Below are 19,813 nucleotides of genomic sequence, written 5' to 3' on the forward strand. Positions count from 1 at the left end.
CAGGGGTGCGTGGGCTGAGGGCTCCCAAGGTTGTGGTGGGAATAGAATCTAGTCCCAGGATTAGAAGAGGCAGTAACTGGATGACCAGGCGGACACTTCTGTATCTTTAATGGTGCTGTGTTTCTGTGCGTGTAGCAGGGCTGAGAAACATCTGCAGCGTAGAAAAGCTGCCTGCTAAGAAGCCAGACCATCTACTGTCCAGATACTGCCTGCACTAACTGGCAGCCCCCTCCCCCCAGTGTTTCTGCCTGCAAAGCACCCACTCTGTTGTGGCCGCTGGAGACTGGTCCATTAGGGTAACTGGAGCACTGTTCCCCCTCCCCCAGTCAGCCACCAACTTACAACAAGTCCAGCGGGTAGCACCCTTCTCTTCCTTCTCTTCAGTGTTGCCCTGGTATGGGCCAATAGGAAAGAGGGTGGGGACAAAAATAGCTGGTTCCCCTTGTCATTGGCTCTAGCTCCCTCTACTGGTTGTCTCCTTGCCTTTCACCCTACCACTCCATGAATTCCCTTTTTTATACAGCTGCTTAAAGTTCCTTTGGTCGCTTTAGCTGGAAGTCCACATTCCTGGGTTGTTGTTGTTTTGAGAGGGAGTTTAAGAGAATAAGGAGAAGCTGTTCTCAGGCACCTTATAATTATCACAGGAAAAGGCACTTCCTTACTGTTAACACCAGTGTCTAGTGGCATTACTAGTCCCCAAACTAAGGCCTGCGGGCCGGATAAGGCCTGAGGGACTCGTTTATCTGGCCCATGGCAACCCCCGCCGCTGTGCTGCGCAGCTGGCCACTTCCAGGTCGGAGGAGCACTGGAAATAGCTTGTGCGCATGCGCAGGCATTATTTCCAGTGCACATCCGGGTCAGAGGAGGCCCGTGCCCATGCACACAAGCTATTTCTGGTGCTCCTCTGACCCAGAGGTGCACCAGAAATAGTATGTGCGCATGAGTATGGGCACGCACTCACCCGCCCTCAATCAGTGCTGGAGACACCGGCCCAAGGCGCAGTAAGTTTGCTGACCCCTGTCATGGACTGACTGGATGCAGAGGAGTGGGGGGAGTCACCAGCTGAGGAGCCCCCATGAGAAGAAGGCTCTGTGCCAGCAGATTGGTAGTGGGTCTTGATGCGCAGTCAGAGGAAGAAGAGGGAGCAGACTGGGAGAAGGAAATGTCGGAACTCGGAAGCCGAAGAGGTAACAGGGTTTAGTGGGCAGGAAGAGGCTGTGGCAGTTCAGAAACAGAGGCGGGTCAAGAGGCAGAGTGCAGGCAGGCTGCTGAAGAAGCCTGGGAATCTTCCTGCTCCTTCTGTGGCCAGCTTCTCCCCACCTCTGGTCTCCCATAACACAGAGGAATGAAGAGGGCAGAGCAAAGAGAGACAAGTCAACAGAGCCTTAGGCTGCTGGGGAAGGAATCTGGGGAGGAGTCTTAGAGAGCGGTGTATTTTGTGGTTTTATATCTCGATTTTATTCTGTTTACTGCCCTGAGACCCTCAGGTATATAAATTCAATAAATAATAATAATAATAATAATAAGGTGGGGACCTTCAGTCCTCACAACTGCCACATTGGGGCAACACCTACTGCGAAGAGTCACTGCGATCGCTAGGCCTGTGTTGTTTTGGTTTCTTTGAATAAAGAGTCAGCTTCCATGACACTGGGTGTTTTATTGCTGACTTGCTCCTGACAATCAAGGCATAGGTCTGGATACAACTGGATGCCATTTTGAATCAAGACAGCAGACTGAACCTTTCGAAATAGCACTTATTTCAGCCACTGGTTTCACAGTGCTGATTTTTGGATTATTAGAATTCCCAAGCAACTCTGGGTATGAGGCTCCTAATCACTAATAAATTGTTTTATGCTCTGGATTTAATGTTATGGAGGGGGAAGAGAGACCCTCTTCAGCTGGTGATGTGTATTACTTCAAAATGTGCTTAGCCCACCCATTTGTACTAGGGGGCCTTTCTGCTCCCTCTGCTGAGCGAGGGTCCTGCCCTGATGGTGCTACTCATATGTGATGGAGAGGAAGATCAAGGAGCTGTTTATATAGGGATCCATTTCTCTGCTGCTGTAATGCAGCTGGCTCTCAGGTACTGAGAGCCCGGCTGTTTCCAATGGGGGGGGGTTCCTCAGACTGTTAACAACTGCTTGTCAATAAAGTTCAAATAGACATCTACACCAGACATTTAAAGCACATTGCATCCCCCCAAAAGAACCCTGGGAATTGTAGCTTACCCATCACAGGACTACAGTTCCCAGCACCCATAACAAACTTCAGTTCTCAAGATTATTTGAGGGAAGCTTTAAATTTGTGCTTTGTGTATGGTGTGGATGTGACCACAGCAGCCATTTCTTAAGGAAATCACATCCACTGTAAGAAATTCACCACTTCAAAGCTCAGGCCCATCCACAGGCAAGTCAAGACCTCCCAGCTGGGGATTTCTACCATGGCACTGAAAAGCTCCCATCTCAGAACTGGCCAGGAGGGAGACTTCTAGGAAGATTGCGACCTTTCCCCCTGGCACTGCTCTTGCGTTTTTAAGATCAGCTTCATCCAGCGGATATTTAGAAGGATGATGCTTTTCCTGGAACGAAGATAAAATAAAGGAGAAAGTTTGAGCTGCTAAAATTCCAGTTAACAGGTTGTTGTTAAAGACATGTTTTAAAAGTCCACAATCTTCCTTCCAAGCGGGCATTAGCATGTATTCTTAAAAGGTTACCATTAGATCTGAGGGAGGGAGAGAGGGGGGAAGAGTGGTGCAGTGGTTAGAGTGTCAGCATAGGACTTTAGCACCCCAGCTTGAAATCCCCGCTCAGTCATGAAGCTTTGGACATGCCACTGTCTCCCATCCTAACCTACCTTGCAAGGTTGTTGTAATGATAAAAAGTGGTGGTGGTGAGTAGATTTCTGCTGTATTGAGTTCCTTGGAAAAGGGGGGGGTAGATAGATGATAGATAGATAGATAGATAGATAGATAGATAGATAGATAGATGATAGATAGATGATAGATAGATAGATAGATAGATAGATAGATAGATAGATAGATAGATAGATAGATAGATAGATGATGATGATAGATAGATGATAGATAGATAGATAGATAGATAGATAGATAGATAGATAGATAGATAGATAGATAGATAGATAGATATAGATGATAGATAGATAGATAGATAGATAGATAGATAGATAGATAGATAGATAGATAGATAGATATAGATAGATGATAGATAGATAGATAGATAGATAGATAGATAGATAGATAGATAGATAGATAGACAGACAGACAGACAGACAGACAGACAGACAGACATGAATCCGCTCCACAATAAATTTAGTAATTGTGAACACCACAAATAAGCCCACTTTAGCAAAAGGGTATGCATCTTCATTTCTGTCTTGCTTTATCTCAGTCATACGGTCAGGTGCCAGAATTAACCCCAGTGCAACCTGAAGCTGCTTTCGGTGTCTGTTCTGTAAGGTTGCTTCCAGACAGCTTCCATGGAGCATTCCTCTCCATCGGTTTGCATGGAATGCTGCCTGTTTATTGAGCGTTCATTCTGAATTGTTTGTCGGCAGGTCCCACCACGTTGCATCAGGAAATCTGGCCCATTTTCACACCCAGTTGCTTATCGCAAAAAAAAAAAAAAATAAAATAAAATAAAATCCAATGTGACAGAGAGGGAAGCATTTTCGTTCCAAATCAACTGTGCCAACCTGAAATTGCCCAAATGTGATTGCCCTCCTCGTGAAAGAAAAAAGCAACATCCGGTGGGGCGTCTTCTACAGAATTCCCCTTTAAATAGCAAATCCTGAGAGTTAGCCTGGGTGGGGGGAAATGATGCGTTAAAATATAATTGCCAAGAAATCTACTATCTAAGCCCCAGGCTTAGAAACTGCAAGAAATCAAAGACTCCAACCCCTTTCTAATGACCCCCCTCCCCAAGTTAGCTCCTTTTGGTCAAAAACTGAGTCAATGTATCCAAAGCTTTTTGATCAACACTCAAGCCTGCACAATATCCACTAAAACATCTTAAACTTACTATTCAAAGTACCCTTCATAGGGCCCCACCCCCAGTCACTTAGGGCTGCTCAGCAACCACTGAGCTTTTGTGTACACCCATTCAATTACCTGTTCACAGACATTAAGTCGTCCATTGATGATGATGGTAATAAAATAATAATAATAATAATAATAATAATAATAATAATAATAATACTTTTATTATTTATACCCTGCCCATCTGGCTGGGTTAGATGCAATCCAGAATCAACAGGTCAAGATAGCACTAATAAAAATTGTACCCAAAACCCTCTGGTGCAGGAGCCAAAGTCCAAGAAAAGGTCAGAAAGCATGGTCTCCCTTCTAGAAGGTGGGAAAGGAAGCTCCAAGAAGCATCAGAGCTCCCCCAGCAGAGGCAGAGGAGCATTATGCACAGACGCGCGCACACACCTATGTTGTTGTTGTTTTTTCAGCCCATGACTTTTGACAACATCGCCACCAAGAGCATAGCAGCAAGGAGCCACGAGGAAGGCTCAGGAAGGCGGGGAGCAGCCGTGTTTCGCCAATGGGCATCTGGGCGGCAAGGCAGGTGCTCACGGAGAAGGTGTTCAGCCGTGGAATGAGAACCTGAAGGAAAGGACATGTTGTGAAATTAACCATTCTTCAGGTATGCTCAACACACACACACACACACCATTAAGCTGCTTTTCTTTATTACTACTGTTATGTTGTGGGTGAACATATCAGACGACACAGCGATTCTTCAAACAGCTCTTGTTTATTCACAGGCCAGGACAGAACTGAACTGAAGGGTTCAGTCAGCCTGCTTATATAGAGTACAATGTAACTGTAACAATTTTCTAAAACTATCCAATCACTGAACGTCACTTTCGATCCCTTATTTGCATAACTATCTACAGTATCCCCCTGCTGGCCCAGGGTGAGAACTTCAGTACATAACAACTACTTCAAGGGCTGAGGCATGAGAAAGAGGTTATGGAGCTGACAGACCCTCCAAGTGTCCCTATTTCCCTGGGACATCCTTGATTTAGAGAAGCCGTCCCAGTTTCTGATTTGATCCCATAATGTCCCGATTTTCCTTAGGATGTCCCTATTTTCATTGGAGAAATGTATGGAGTTATCTGCTCCCCCCCCCCCCAAGCCATCTGAAGGCAATCCTGTATAGGGAAGTTTTTAAAAAAAAAAAGTTTACTGTTTTATTATGTTTTTATATATGTTGGAAGCTGTCCAGAGTGCTGGGGCAACCCAGTAAGATGTGTGGGGTATAACTAGTAAAATTATCATTGTGGAACAGGACGTCCCTATTTTCACCAGAGAAATGTTGGAGGGTATGAGGTGACTGGGATCAAACTATGTTTGGCCCAGGTCTTTAAGACATCACTTCAGAGTATCCAGCTTCTATGGATGAGATCTGAATGGTCTTCAGTTTGGAAAAGTACATTTCTGGCATTGGAGTACAAAGCGTTTCGCTTGCCACATTCCCATTCTCCTTCCTTCCTCAACAACTGGGACTCAGATCTTTTCTTTCTTTTTGATCATTTATTTTAGCATACTTTAAAAAGAAGAAAAAAGACAAATACCAAATAACTGGACAATTATATACAATCCCAGGCTGTAAGGATAAGGCATACCTCACAGATATTTTAAGGGAATTCTATATCCGATCTATCCTTCAAATGATATTTTATACTTTTAAATTATGCTTTTATACTTTTAAATAATGATTTCAAAGATATGAGGAACACTGCTACATTTTTAATGCCACTAGCTGAGTCACGAACAGATTTGACTAAGAAGAACATAGGTATTAATATTAAAGCCGCTCGCTTGTTTGATACTTAACATTTAATTTCCTTGGCGTTTCTTATGCCTAATGGTGAACTGAACTAGATAAAGGTAAAGGTAAAGGTACCCCTGCCCGTACAGGCCAGTCTTGACAGACTCTGGGGTTGTGCGCCCATCTCACTCAAGAGGCCAGGGGCCAGCGCTGTCCGGAGACACTTCCGGGTCACGTGGCCAGCGTGACATCGCTGCTCTGGCGAGCCAGAGCCGCACACGGAAACGCCGTTTACCTTCCCGCTGGTAAGCGGTCCCTATTTATCTACTTGCACCCGGAGGTGCTTTCGAACTGCTAGGTTGGCAGGCGCTGGGACCGAGCAGCGGGAGCGCACCCCGCCGCAGGGATTCGAACCGCCGACCTTTCGATCGGCAAGTCCTAGGCGCTGAGGCTTTAACCCACAGCGCCACCTGCGTCCCTTATTATGCTAATAAGGCATAATAAATAAATTATTTTTAAGCATTTTAATAGCACCCTTCCATTGTATTCCCAGGATGGTTCATAAAAAGTAAAATATGACTAAAGATTATAAGCTAAAAGGCCACAAAATAATCATAAAACAGTAAGCAGGATTGAGGAAAACAATCACAGGAAAATAAAAAATGTATGTCTGGGGCTGAAAGGACCAGGTGGGCCTCTTCAGGGAGTGTATTCCACAACTGGGGCGCCCCTCACAGGAAGCCCTCTGTCGAACAGCTTAATGTCAAATTGGGCCTGGAAATAGACTAGGAGCAGTGTTGTGGGCATAGCATTGTACTTATGAAAACAATGCCCAGTTAGTACTGTAGCATCTGAATTCTGCACCAAGTGTAGATTCTGAACAACCTTCAATGGCAGCCCAATCTACAGTAGTCTAGACTTGAGATTACCAGCAGAGGGATAACTTGGCCAGGCTATCTCTGTTTACATGCAGGTGCAGCTGTGGATCAATAAGAAGAACGCAGTGCAGGCTGGCCCATGGGGGCTGTTATGTACTGAGTTGAATAGGATCCAAAATGCAGCAGTTTGATTGGTCCTAGAACAATAGGATCCAAAATGCAGCAGTCTGATTGGTCCTAGAACAATAGGATTCAGAATGCAGCAGTCTGATTGGTCCTAGAACAATAGGATTCAGAATGCAGCAGTCTGATTGGTCCACAGGAGCCACCCAATCCAGCTCCAGGTGGAAGTGAATCCACAACCTGATTGGCCTACAGGAGAACCCCGGAATTAGCCAATCACGTGCAGTCCATTGTGTAAATAATGTATATAAAGCAGATATTTTGGGGGAACTTTCATTCCTCCTCACAACTATGAGCTGAATAAAGAGCATGAAATCTTGACTCTGAGTATATTTCACGGGCGGAGGGGGCCCTGCTCCACCAAACTCAGTAGGCTCACAGTCAGCCCCCAAGCCCTGCCTGCCAGCTCCCTCTTCCTTAGTCTCAGTGTTGCACTCACTAGTAGGACTCAGCAGGGAAGAGAATGGGGCAGAACTACAACTTGTTGGTTCTCTGGCGCCACCTACTGTTGGGCCTCCCACCCAACCAGTTCCATTGTGCACCAGCCCTGTGAAAACCACTCCCTAGGGAAGACCAATAGCGTACTCACACACTCCTCCTCTCTGCATCTGGGTTTAGCTTCTGTTTGTTGGCCCTCGTCCAACCCATTACTAGAGCCAAGGACTGATTTACAGTACCCACACACTGCGACCTAATGTATATGGATCACTCAAACATCAACAACATGGAAAATATTTGAGGGCACAGATTTTCATATAGATTGCTCTTATTCAATAAAGAGTAAATTGCTTTCCAATCAGCCAGGAAAGGCATCGTAGCTTGGTCATTACCTAGTCTTAATCATAGCAGTTGACAGGAGCTGCATTCTGATATTTATACATTGGGTTGCCTTTATCATCACATGCAGCAGCACTCTCCCCAACGGGAACATTTTCAGGATTTCAAAATCACTGTAAACACTGGAGTTATTAAGATCTGCTGTCAACAAAGGTGAGGCCCTTTAGATAGCTGCAGCAGGCAGGTGAACCCACCTCCCTAGTGAGCAAAATCAGTGCTGTTAATTATGAGCACAGTTAGCAGAGCTTCCATCTCAAGGTCACCCCAGTTCTGCAATAATTTTTTAAAGCATATTAATTAGCATATATATCGCCTTACTTCACATAGTTTATTCATCATCGGCTCAGCATGGGATTTAAACACAGCACATAGTTGTTGCTTTCTTGCCACTAGTAAAATGTTCTGTTTGAAGAAGCACATTTCTGGTATTCCCCCCAAACGTGGCACACTTAAGTGGACAAAATATTTCTGCTTGTCACAACATGCACATGTCCTCTTGACCACAAGATATCGCAATCTGCTCCCACTGTACCAGCTTCCGATCTTTCACCAGAAACTGCTCAGTGTTTTCCAAGCTCTTCCACATACCGATAAGGACTAGTAACTTGCTTTGCGTGCAACTAAGAGAGAGCTACTACAAATCTACCTATACTGAAAAGAATGGGATTGGATAAAAGAGGAGATGATAGCCCTGGGAATACAGGTTGGAATAGAGGAGTGTTGGTGCTGCCAGGAAAGGGAGGGGTCACGATCCAGATTTGGGGGGTCTCACCCTGCGATCGGTTCCATACGAAGAGCCTGAGTTCACTTAGGGCTTCCGTGAGATTCTGGATCTTGCCCTGGAGCTGTGTGTTCTCGCTCTGCAGCTCCTCAATGGCCTCGTGCAGTTCAAACGGGAGCCCCCCACCCCAGAGAAGGGGCAGCAGCAGCAGCCAGAGCATCAATGCCATCTGCACCCCCTCCAACAACCTCGCACTGTGCGGCCGGTGCTCAGCGCAACCTCGCTTCCTTCCCAATCGATCAGCCCGCCTGGGCAATCAATAGCTTGTTAATTACCCCGTCCTCCCTGAACCAAACTCTCTCTCCCGCTCTCTTAAAATAAAAATAAAAATGTGCGCAATCCCAGTCCTGAAGTCTCAAGAGGACCACAGATGAATTCAGATCCTATATCAAAGGGTGAAGCTGAGTGGTCCTGCCTGCTAGCCCACCAGATCTTCCAAAGTTTGATCAACTGCATTCATTTACTAGAGAAACTTCCTGTCCCCCAGTCAGGCCAATGCAACTGGGGCCACGTTCACACGACGGTAGAAGCAGCTGACAGCCACATTTTTTTTAAATAAAATTGGTAGGGTTTGAGGGGATCACAAAAAAAAAATATTGGGAAGCTAAATGCAGCCCATAGGCATGTTATCCCTTTTTTTAAGCTGTGTGCATCTCCACCAGTCAGGATCAATCTGTCAGGCAGGAGTCAGCAGTAAATCACACCAGGCCAGTTGGAGTTAACTCTTTATTAGCAAGAACACGATCTGCACAGACTTGGCTGAGTGACAAACCTAATGAGCACAGCAGCTCATCCCTGGTAGGTCTTGCCCCATGGATCAGTTGCTGAGACTGAAAGTCCCTGCCTCCCGACATCCGTCTAAGTCCCCTCCTCCCCAGGGCTTTCCCCAAGCAATCAGAGACTGTGTCTGCATGCAGCCAACCTCTCCTCCACTCTTTTCACGCCTCTCCTGGTTCTGGGAGATGGGGAGGGACTTGCTCCATGACTCTTCACCAGCCTGACTCATCTCTGCCTCTTGGCCTCCCTTCTCTCCTGCTTCAGCTTCTGTCTCTGATTCTGGACCTCTCTGCCACAGACTCTCCCAGCTCACTAAGCCCTGGTACCTCTTCAGCTTCTGACACCTCTTCCCAGTCCTCCCTCTGACTACTCATGGTTGTCTCACTGCCACTCCCTGGGCTCTGAACCTTCTTCCCTTGGTGGTTCCCCAGATGGTTCATCCCAGCATCCTTCTGGGACCAACCAGTCCATGAAACCACCTATGCTCAACCTATACTTTTGTAAATAAACTCAAACATTACATAACACCAGTCAGCCCCCAGTGGCTTCCTTCCAAAGAAGAAGAAGAAGAAGAGTTTGGATTTGATATCCCGCCTTTCACTCCCTTTAAGGAGTCTCAAAGCGGCTAACAACCTCCTTTCCCTTCCTCCCCCACAACAAACACTCTGTGAGGTGAGTGGGACTGAGAGACTTCAAAGAAGTGTGACTATCCCAAGGTCACCCAGCAGCTGCATGTGGAGGAGCGGAGACGCGAACCCGGTTCCCCAGATTACGAGACTACCACTCTTAACCACTACACCACACTGGCTCTCAAAGGAAGCCAAACATAGGTAAACCCTCATGCACCCCTAGAATGCCGCAAAACTCAGAGAACGGGGCGTGTATCAAAGTGGGATAAATTGATTCAAAACGGTTCTGGTCATGCTAATGCTTCACTTGCAGTTTTAATCTGTTCCCTGGTAGGAAGGATGGTCTGGCTAAACAGCCTCAGCCCAGTATACCTGAACGAGCGTCTCCACCCCCATCGTTCTGCCCAGACACTGAGGTCCAGCTCCGAGGGCCTTCTGGCAGTTCCCTCACTGCCAGAAGTGAGGTTACAGGGAACCAGGCAGAGGGCCTTCTCGGTAGTGGCACCCGCCCTGTGGGACACCCTCTCATCAGATGTCAAGGAAATAAAGAACTATCTGTCTTTTAGAAGACATCTGAAGGCAACCCTGTTTCAGGAATTTTTTAACGTTTGATGTTTTATCATGTTTTTAATATTCTGTTGGGAGCTGCCCAGAGTAGCTGGGGATCCCAGCCAGATGGGCAGGGTATGAATAAAAATAACAATAATTACAGCCACCACATCACCAGGCATACCCACATACTGGAAGGGTCAAATGGTCCTCTGCCCCTGTGATGCTGCAGTGGCTTGCCAGCACAAAGGATGAATTGAATGATGGGGTAGTGGTTGGATACAGGGCTTTCAAGCATTTCGGCTGGGAGTTCTGCTGAGGTTAATTCCAAAATCATTTACTTAACGAATTATATCCTGCCTTTCCTCCGAGCTCAAGACATGGTTCTCTTCCTCCCCATTTTATCCACAGAACAATCCTGTTCTGGTTAGGCTGAGACTGTGACTGGACCAAGGTCACCCTGTGAAATTCATGGTCGAGTGAGGATTTGAACTCTGGTCCCTTAGGTGCTAGTCTAAGCTCTCTAACTTCTACACCATGCTGGCTGAGAGATGCTGAGCTAAGTGCAATGACTAGGGAATGTCTCTGCACCCTTGGATACCCTGGGCAGAGTCTTATACCTCCAGAGCCCACCACTTTGCCTGCTGCCAGTTTGGCCCATGCACACACACACACACAACCCTCTGCCATTCTCCTTCCCTCCAGGATCTGCTAAGCCACAGCAGGACTGGCAGGGCAGAGAGGGCAGCAGTAGGTGGAGCCACTGGGAATAAGGAGCAGGAAGATAACAGCTAGGACTATTGCCTGGCATAGCTGCAAGTCAGAAGACAGGCAGGGGGGCCCCATCAATGGCAAGCAAGGTTGGTGAGGCAGTGCCCCATTATCCCTAATGGGCAGCCGTCCACCGTGAAGTCTCCTATCTGCTTGCCTGCTTACCCATGGGCCAGCTGCAGAGCTTCCCTTGCAGCAGAGGGCGCAGAGCCAGCTTCTGGAAGCCCCTTGCCAGTCTTGGTCCCTGTCAGGACCTGTCCCAAAGGTGCAGCAAATAAGCAATTTGCACAGCAAGGATTGCAGAAGAAAGTGTGAAATTAGTTTCTAGGGGGCAAGGGGGGTTTATTTTGTTTTAAAACAAAAATCGCAGCATGAAGTGGTTGCATGAGAGGAGAAAATAAATAGAAAACAGAGGAGGAGGGCATGAGACCGCAAGGAAGCACACACAGAGTCATTGGGAGGTGTGAAAGATTACACAGAGAGAGAGAGATAAAAGAAGTCACAAGGTGGCATAAAAGAAACAAGGGGGGAACATCTCCATAGCAGAACAAAAGTCACAAGAGGCAGGAAAATAAATCACAGAGAGTTCTGAGGGGGAAACAAAGCGGGGGGGGTGACGTGTTGCAAAGTGAGCTGGGGGGGGTAACTAGTCACTTCTAAGGTGTATGGAGGGATGGAAATATCCTATTATAGGCTGTTGTTGCTGCTTCATTCTCAGAGAATAAGAGATATGGCAATGAGTTAACAGGTTGGAGCAGAACCTTAAGTCAACTAATGAAGAGCATATTGCTGTTTATTTGCTTGCACTTCAAACATTTATTTATTGCTTTTCTAATCCCACCTTTTTCTCCAAGGAGCTCAATTGTCCTATGTGGGGCACATGGTTTTCCCTCCTCCTCATTTAATCCCCACCACAACCCTGTGGGGTAGGTTAGGCTGAGTGGCAGTGACTGGACCAAAGTCGCCCAATGAGCTTCATGGCCAAGTAGGTATTTGAACCCAGGTCTCCCAGGTCCTAGTCCAACATTCTAACCACTACACCACATTGGCTCTCATTTACTGTCCTGCCCCGCATCACGAACTGCCATAACTTGGATAGTGTGGGCCACTGGGGGCCACGGCAGAGAAGGTCCTCCCCTGGTTGCCATCAGATCAGCCAAGAGGGCTTCATCCTGAGGTTTCAGAAGCCAGGACAATGCAGGTGTTACCTCAGGTAACCAGGTCCCAAATTGTTCAGGGCTTTATAAGTCAGCGAACAGAACGTAGTGTTTGGATTTATGCTGATTTTTTGTTTTATTGTCCCAGTTTTCAGTGGATTGGGGGTTTTTAAGCTCAGCTGCTTAGAAATGTAACTATTTAAGCAGAATATAAATGTCTTGGGACGCAGGTGGCGCTGTGGGTTAAAGCCTCAGCGCCTAGGACTTGCCGATCGAAAGGTCGGCGGTTCGAATCCCTGCGGCGGGGTGCGCTCCCGCTGCTCGGTCCCAGCGCCTGCCAACCTAGCAGTTCGAAAGCACCTCCGGGTGCAAGTAGATAAATAGGGACCGCTTACCAGCGGGAAGGTAAACGGCGTTTCCGTGTGCGGCTCTGGCTCGCCAGAGCAGCGATGTCACGCTGGCCACGTGACCCGGAAGTGTCTCCGGACAGCGCTGGCCCCTGGCCTCTTGAGTGAGATGGGCGCACAACCCCAGAGTCTGTCAAGACTGGCCCGTACGGGCAGGGGTACCTTTACCTTTACCTTTATAAATGTCTTAAATAAATTGGCAGATCATGTTGCTCCATAGACAGAAGTGGTTCGTGATTACAGGAGGCTGTTCTGTTAACAATCTAAACAGCGGAGTTTTGCACAAGTGGCTGTTAGGTTTTCTTAATATTCTTATGGTCAATGGTATGTCTTTGTAATTATAACCTGCATGGCTGAACATCTGTGAGCTCTTAACAATTCAACACACCTGTCTTATCTTAACAATTTAACTAATTAGCAGGGGGTACTTTATCTGCTGCACCAAATGCAGCGATGTGACAGGGTAATTGATTCTCTTGAAATCTGTATTTAAGTTGACCAAATGCTTTGTATGGTACTGGCTGGTGTAGAGTGGTGAGTTGTAGCTGTTTGATTATTATTTAAAATAAAATAAGCAAAGATATTGCAGGCAAGTTTTTATTCTATCATCCCAGTCGCTGCGCAAACTTGGTTGGCAAAGGAAGTCCAACAGCAGTAACTTCCGAGTCAACCTTAAGGCAGCCTTACACAGTGCACAACCCACGAGTCAAATCTTGAGATTACGGTAACCAACACATGGGTCACTGTCATGAAGCCATCCCATTCCAGGTAATGGCTGTATCTCGCACACCAGCCCGAGCTGGAAAAGGGATGCAAAGAGCCACTGCAGAAACTTATTGAACCATCCATTGACAACAATGGCTCAATAAGCACCCCCTCCGCCCAATACTACACATCTGTCCAGAACAAGCAAACTGCCCAATTCCCCAACCTGGGAATTGCCTACCCAAAGGGCTTCCCATCTTCTGGGATTCAACGTCAACTCATGCATTCAGTTCAGTGTGTGCACTTTCTCTTGCTCAGATGGTGGGTGCCTCAGGCTCAAGAAATATGATGTTTTTTATCAAAATACAACCTGCCTTCTTCATGCACGTTGCTTTTCAAAAGATAAAAGAGGAGAGGTCCTCGCAGCAAGGAATCTGCAATACAAAATTCATCACAGGTAAGGCAACAGAAGAAAAGGGGGCAAGCAGTAGGGAAGAAAAGGGGGATCCTTTGTGTTATTTCAGGTACGTGTATTTATGCTTAGTTACGGTTACTAGGGTATGTGCAAAAATATACACACCCCAACCCATTTTGTCACTTCACATCTGATCCACGGAAAGATGATGCCACATTTGTTAATCTCCTGATGCGCCGCAAGTCTCTATTTTGTCCCAATTTGTGTTTATTAAGCTATGGTGTGCGTGTGTGTTTTTTTAATCCCCTTCCCACTCACATTTTTTACGTCACTTTGGAGTTTTGTATATCTAAAAAGTGGTATATGAATGCTTAAAACAAATAGAGCGGCACAGACGTCCCTCAAAACTCAATTCAGGGGTTTTTCCCTCTCCCTCTTTCCCCCACCACGCTAGTGTAGAATGCGCAAAAGTGAGTCAGGCTCTCGTCACCCTCCGCCAGAGGTAGCAGCCGCTCAACTGAGCCGCCCGAGCAGAGCCTCCGAAAGGCGCTCCCAGCGGTTTCCGATTGGCTCCAGCTTCTCGCTCGATCGTCCACTGCCGCCTTCTCGGAACGCTCCTGACGTCATGCAGAACTGCCCGAAGGAAAACCCGAACGGTTCCGAGCTGCCGCCGAACTCTTCCGAAGCCCTCCTCATAGGAACGCCGCCATTTTCCGAAAGCTTCGCGAAAGGTCCCCGGAAGGCTGCCGTTCAAAACTGAAAGGCAATGATGGTGCCGCTCTATCCCTAGACATCTCTGTGGCGAAACAGCCCTCTCTCCCCCCGCCCCTTTACAGTCGGGTTGGAAAAGCTGTTCGAACGTAGGCCGGAAGTGCCCGCGAGACTCCCTGCACCGCAAAGCGGAAGAGGCGGCACCGAAGGCGCAGCACCGAAGAGGTGGGAGGGAGCTGGTATAAAACCCCCTCGCGCCGGCTCCGGTCCTCCTTTTCCGTTTCCGGCCGTCGTCGCGAGAAGAGGGTAAGGAGTGGGCCTCGTGTTTGTCCTGGACGGGGGAAGTGGGATTATCCCGGTTGGAGGGGAGGGAAGAGAATTGGGGGTAGTGAGGGCAGGTTCGGGGTCCTCTCCCGCAGTGTATGGGCCTGAGGCCTACCAGATAGTGGGGAGGGGAAGTTGGTTTGGAGGGGGCTGTCACGTGGCTAGTCCCTCCATTTCAGTCTTGTAGGTTGATTTCAATTGTCTGGGTTGTGGGTCGCCTAGTTCCTACCCTTATTCCTGGAGGCAGCGCGCAGGTTCATTTTACTTTTGGTATGCGCTAAGATTGGGCTAAATTTTTAACAGTTAAGGGGGCGCTCTCTCCCTTACCGTGTTGAGGATGCTTGTCAGCTCCTGAGGCAGGATTTTGTGTGTGTGAAATAATACCTGTGCATTGTTGCCTCGCTAGCTTGAGGTTAGAATGAATGCGTGGCATGTTACAAAGGTATAATATCACTCTGTGTATGGCATGGAGAATTAATGCAGGGTTCATTGACCCATTGATGAGCTTTGAAAGATGTCATTCACCCGAACCCAAATTCTTAGAAATGTAAATGAAATAAAATCAGGCATGAATGATATATAATCAACATTTAGTAACAATCAATTGCCATCACTAGGATTCAAAAAGTGTAAAAATTAGATATCTTATTAAGTACAGAGGCTTCTCATTGGCAAGGGAGGTGCACTCTATATTCCCACACCCTTTTTGTCTGAGGCTCATAATTCCTAAGTAATTTGTTGTTTGTTCATTTGCACTATCCCTTGTAAATTTCATTTTGACCCCAAGGTCTTTATTTACCTTCTACATAGTCCCATTGACCTCAGGGTGTTCAGTATCCACCACTTTGGGAAACCCTGGCTTAACGATGTTATAAGGGTAGATTATGTCTGATGGTAAACAGCAACTCATTTGCAGGCATCTTCCTAATCACATGATCTCTTCTCCGATAATATTATACCTGTGTTGTTGTCCTCCTTTTAAGTTTATATTTCCCTTTCCTTCATTGACTGTGTCTCTACTTCCTGTGGCATATCAGGGGGGGAAAGATACCACAGAATTCTACTACTATCACTCACTGATTGAAGATTTGGTATTTAAACAAATAGCCTATTCTTGAGGTTGATGCCTAATAATTCCCTTTTGTCTACTGTATTGTAGTGTGCTGTATTAGGAATCTGATGAGCATAATCCACCCCCCTTTGTTACTACATTTATATCCCACTTTTTCTCCAAGGAGATCAAGGTGGCATACACACCTCTCCCATCTCCATTTCTTCTTTACAAGTGAGTGAGGTTAGCCTGAGAGAGAGAGAGAATGACTGACAAGGTGAGCCAGTGAGTTTCATTGCTTGAGTGGGGACTTGGGCCCTGATCTGCCAGGTCCTAGTCCAGCATTCTAACAACAACAGCACACTGTCTCTTTCATTGTGCTGGGAGAGGAGTGTGACATTTAGAGGTACCAGGATGTCAAGACTGGAATAATGTGTAGAGGAGCATAAAATTAGAGGGGAAATACCTAAAGCAGGCGAGTGTGAGGACATAGATGGATATGCACTGGGCTTCTGACAATGGCGTATTTCTTTTTCTTATATTCTCATTGCTTGGTCTTCTCATCCCTAGGATTCTGCACGATGTCTGCCCATCTGCAATGGATGATAGTGCGCAACTGCTCGAGTTTCCTTATCAAAAGGAACAAGCAAATATATAGCACGGTGAGCTGCCCTCAATTAAAAAAATAAAAACCTAGGTTTTATTTTCCAACAATTCTATTTCCCTTTTTGAAGCAAAAAAAAAGGGGGGGATCCCTCACTTTCAAACACATTGTTCCACACCTCTTAAGCTCTCCTCTTTTCCTCTTGGAACCCAGAAGTCCTAGTAACATGTTTTCTTGTTTCTTCCAAGGAACCAAACAACCTCAAAGCCCGCAACTCTTTCCGCTACAATGGACTGATTCATCGCAAGACTGTTGGGGTGGAACCTGCAGCTGATGGGAAGGGCATTGTTGTGGTCCTCAAGAAGCGTGCAGGTGGGTTAGCCTAGTTTAGAGCAAAATAATGCTGAATGGAGTGAGGGGTCGGAGGTGGGGGGGGGGAGAGACGTGAGCAGGGTGTAAAAGATCTGTTTAGTTCTGGTTAGTGAATAAGCACTACAATAGAGTGGTGGAAGCAGTCCCACCAGACCATAGAAAATTTGTGTGTAGATAGTGCAGCATTTGGTAGAGTGCCAGAGGGATGCAGTTTTGTGGCTGGAGGGAGAGGGACTTCTAATACCCTTACCCCTTTTGCCAACACTGCCTGGCTGTCCCAAGTGCCCATATTCATTCCAGCCATTGTTTAAAAATGAAATTCTAAATGCTTGAAAATACAGATTTGGGGAACAGGAAATGCTATCAAAAATTAAGCTCTACATATTTCTCTGTGGGGTCATAAAATCACCAATGCTCTTCAACATCTACATGATATCACTTGGAGATAGATCATCTGGGGCCAGGGAGTGGGATTACTTCGGTATGCTGATGAGACTCATCTCTATAGTTCCATGCCACCCTGTTCTGGGGAGGCCAGACAGTTCTGAATCTGTATCTGGAGCCAGCAGCAGACTGGATGAAGGTACACAAACTGAAATTTAAATCGGGACAAGACAACAGTGCTGTTGGGTAGGAGTTCTACTGGTTCAGGAATAGGAGGTTGTCCTGTTTTGGATGATGTTGCACTCCAATATCTCCTGCATCCGGCTTGTTGGATGTTCACAAATCTGCTGTGGCTAGGAGTACTTTTGCCAAAGTTCAGCTGCTTTGCCAGATGTGCCTTACCTGATAGTCAGTTCTGGCTGTGGTCCTACGTGCATATCTCAGTTTTGCTACTGCTATGTGATTTGTGTGGAGCTGCCTTTGAAAACCACAGAAAAACCAATAGGTGCAGAAGGCTGCTGCAGAAATCTTGACTGGGGCAAGCTGTTGCGATTGTGTGGCCACTCCCCCCCCCCTTTATGATGTATATAGGATTACTTCTGTCAATGTTTAATTGTATTTTAATGATCAATATTTCTTTCTTTTTAGAGGTTCTTGTTTTTGTCTGTAAGCCACCTTGAGTCCTGTCAAGGGGAAAAGCAGGAAAAAAATAACACAGGCTATACTGGCTCTCAGTCTGTTTCCCCATGCAATTCAAGGTGCTGATTATTACATATTAAACCCTATTCTGCCTGGGACCAAACTCTTTGAAGGACAATCTCCCCTTTTTTGAATCTTCCCATCCTTTAAGATCAGCCATTGTCCCTCACTTGCGTGTGCTGCCATCTAGAACGTGAATTTGGACTGAAAGTCTCAAGCTGAAATATTCAGCTGAGCTTACTGAGTAGGTCTTAGGCAGGCCACTGTGTCTCTCAACTTCAGCTGCAGTATGGGGTGAAAATACTGGCTTACTTTGCGTGGTGACTATAACGTGGGAACCTGAGAATCTCCAGGTGTTGCTGGACTACATCTCCTTATTTTGAAGGGACGCAGGTGGCGCTGTGGTTTAAACCACTGTGCCTCTTGGGCTTGCTGATAAGAAGGTCAGCAGTTCTAATCCATGCAACTGGGTGAGCTCCCATTGCTCTGTCCCATCTCCTGCCAACCTAGCAGTTTGAAAGCACATCAGTACAAGTAGATAAATAGGTACTGCTGCGGCAGGAAAGTAAATGTTATTTCTGTGCGTTCTGGTTTCCGTCACGGTGTTCCATTGCGCCAGAAGTGGTTTAGTCATGCTGGCCACATGACCCGGAAAACCGTCTGTGGACAAACACTGGCTCCCTGGTCCTGAAAAGTGAGCTGAGCACCACACCCCATAGTTGCCTTTGGCTGGACTTTACTGTCCAGGGGACATTTACCGTTTTACCTTTATACTAATTATTGACCATGCTGACTGGGGCTGATGGTAAGGACTTCCAAACTATTATATTTTTCTCCTAAGTGCACTGGTGTTTCATTTGGCATTGCTGCTTCCATCTTAGAGATTCTAGGTTTTTGTTCCATCCATGCGACCTAACCTTTCACTCTTGCAGGCCAGCGGAAGCCAGCCACCTCTTACGAGAAGATCACCATCAACAAAAATGCCCGTGCCACTCTTAGCAGCCTCCGCCACATCATCCGCAAGAACAACTACCGCAAAGACCTGCGCATGGTAAGTTGGGGCCCTTTGGTTTCTCCTTCTGTAGATTTGCACTGGGATATATTTAGTCTCCATATGGAGCATATGGTGGCAATTCATCAGAAACAAAATGGCATGGTAAGCTGGCATTTTAGAGTGAGAATTGAGATGTTTACGAAATCTATCTAACACTATTAATGTTCAAAGTGTGGTGCAGTCAATGAAAAGCGCCCTTCTGTGTAAAACCAGGGTTACGATAGTGTGTTTTGAATTGCAAAAGACACTGAGAAATTGCTAAAGGGCTTCTGTTTCACTCCTGCTTTAGGAGTGAAGATGGTTCTGCTCATTTAAGTTTGTAGATCTGAAAAGAGGAGAGGAGGGTATTACAAGTTTGAGGAGCAGTATAGAAAGGAGGTGTTTCAGGATCTGGGATTTTTAAGAAACCGCTAGAGGTGCTTGACCTGGAAATAACTGCTGTGCTTTGCAGCCTCAGTTTTCCATCGGAGGCTCTTGTTAGCTCACTTTTCTTCTTAACTCTCTCTCTCAGGCTGCTCTGCGTCGTGCCAGTGCAATTCTGCGCAGCCAGAAGCCGGTGGTGGTGAAGAAGAAGCGAACTCGGGCTACAAAGGCTACATAAAACAGTTGTCAGATTATCCAATAAAGGATTAGAACCAGAACATGGTGTTGCTGATTGGTGTTAATAGATTGAAAGCTGGGTTGTTTCTTCCCCAGTGAATACAAGCCCTGGTATGCAGTTGTCATTTTG

At 46.5% G+C, this 19,813-nt stretch overlaps 1 protein-coding gene across 1 annotated transcript; it reads left to right on the plus strand.

Annotated features, from left to right (window-relative positions):
• Nucleotides 1–14,749: 14,749 nt before the first annotated feature.
• RPL28 (ribosomal protein L28) lies at nt 14,750–19,724 on the plus strand. The gene is made up of 5 exons (XM_083707782.1): nt 14,750–14,901; nt 16,541–16,632; nt 16,823–16,946; nt 18,962–19,080; nt 19,595–19,724. Exons 2-5 carry the CDS (start codon nt 16,552–16,554, stop codon nt 19,682–19,684), a joined length of 414 nt encoding a protein of 137 aa, XP_083563908.1. The 5' UTR covers nt 14,750–14,901; nt 16,541–16,551; the 3' UTR covers nt 19,685–19,724.
• The last annotated feature ends 89 nt before the right edge of the window (nt 19,725–19,813 follow it).

The sequence above is a fragment of the Podarcis gaigeae genome, assembly GCF_964106915.1.
Source record: "Podarcis gaigeae genome assembly, chromosome: 13".
Taxonomy (NCBI): Eukaryota; Metazoa; Chordata; class Lepidosauria; order Squamata; family Lacertidae; genus Podarcis; species Podarcis gaigeae.

Excerpts from the sequence above, each read along its gene's own strand:
- RPL28 (XM_083707782.1), top strand. The coding sequence starts at position 16,552 with ATGTCTGCCCATCTGCAATGGATGATAGTGCGCAACTGCTCGAGTTTC. Across the intron at positions 16,947-18,961 it reads GGTCCTCAAGAAGCGTGCAG|GCCAGCGGAAGCCAGCCACC; the intron begins GTGGGTTAGCCT and ends TCACTCTTGCAG. Across the intron at positions 19,081-19,594 it reads ACCGCAAAGACCTGCGCATG|GCTGCTCTGCGTCGTGCCAG; the intron begins GTAAGTTGGGGC and ends TCTCTCTCTCAG.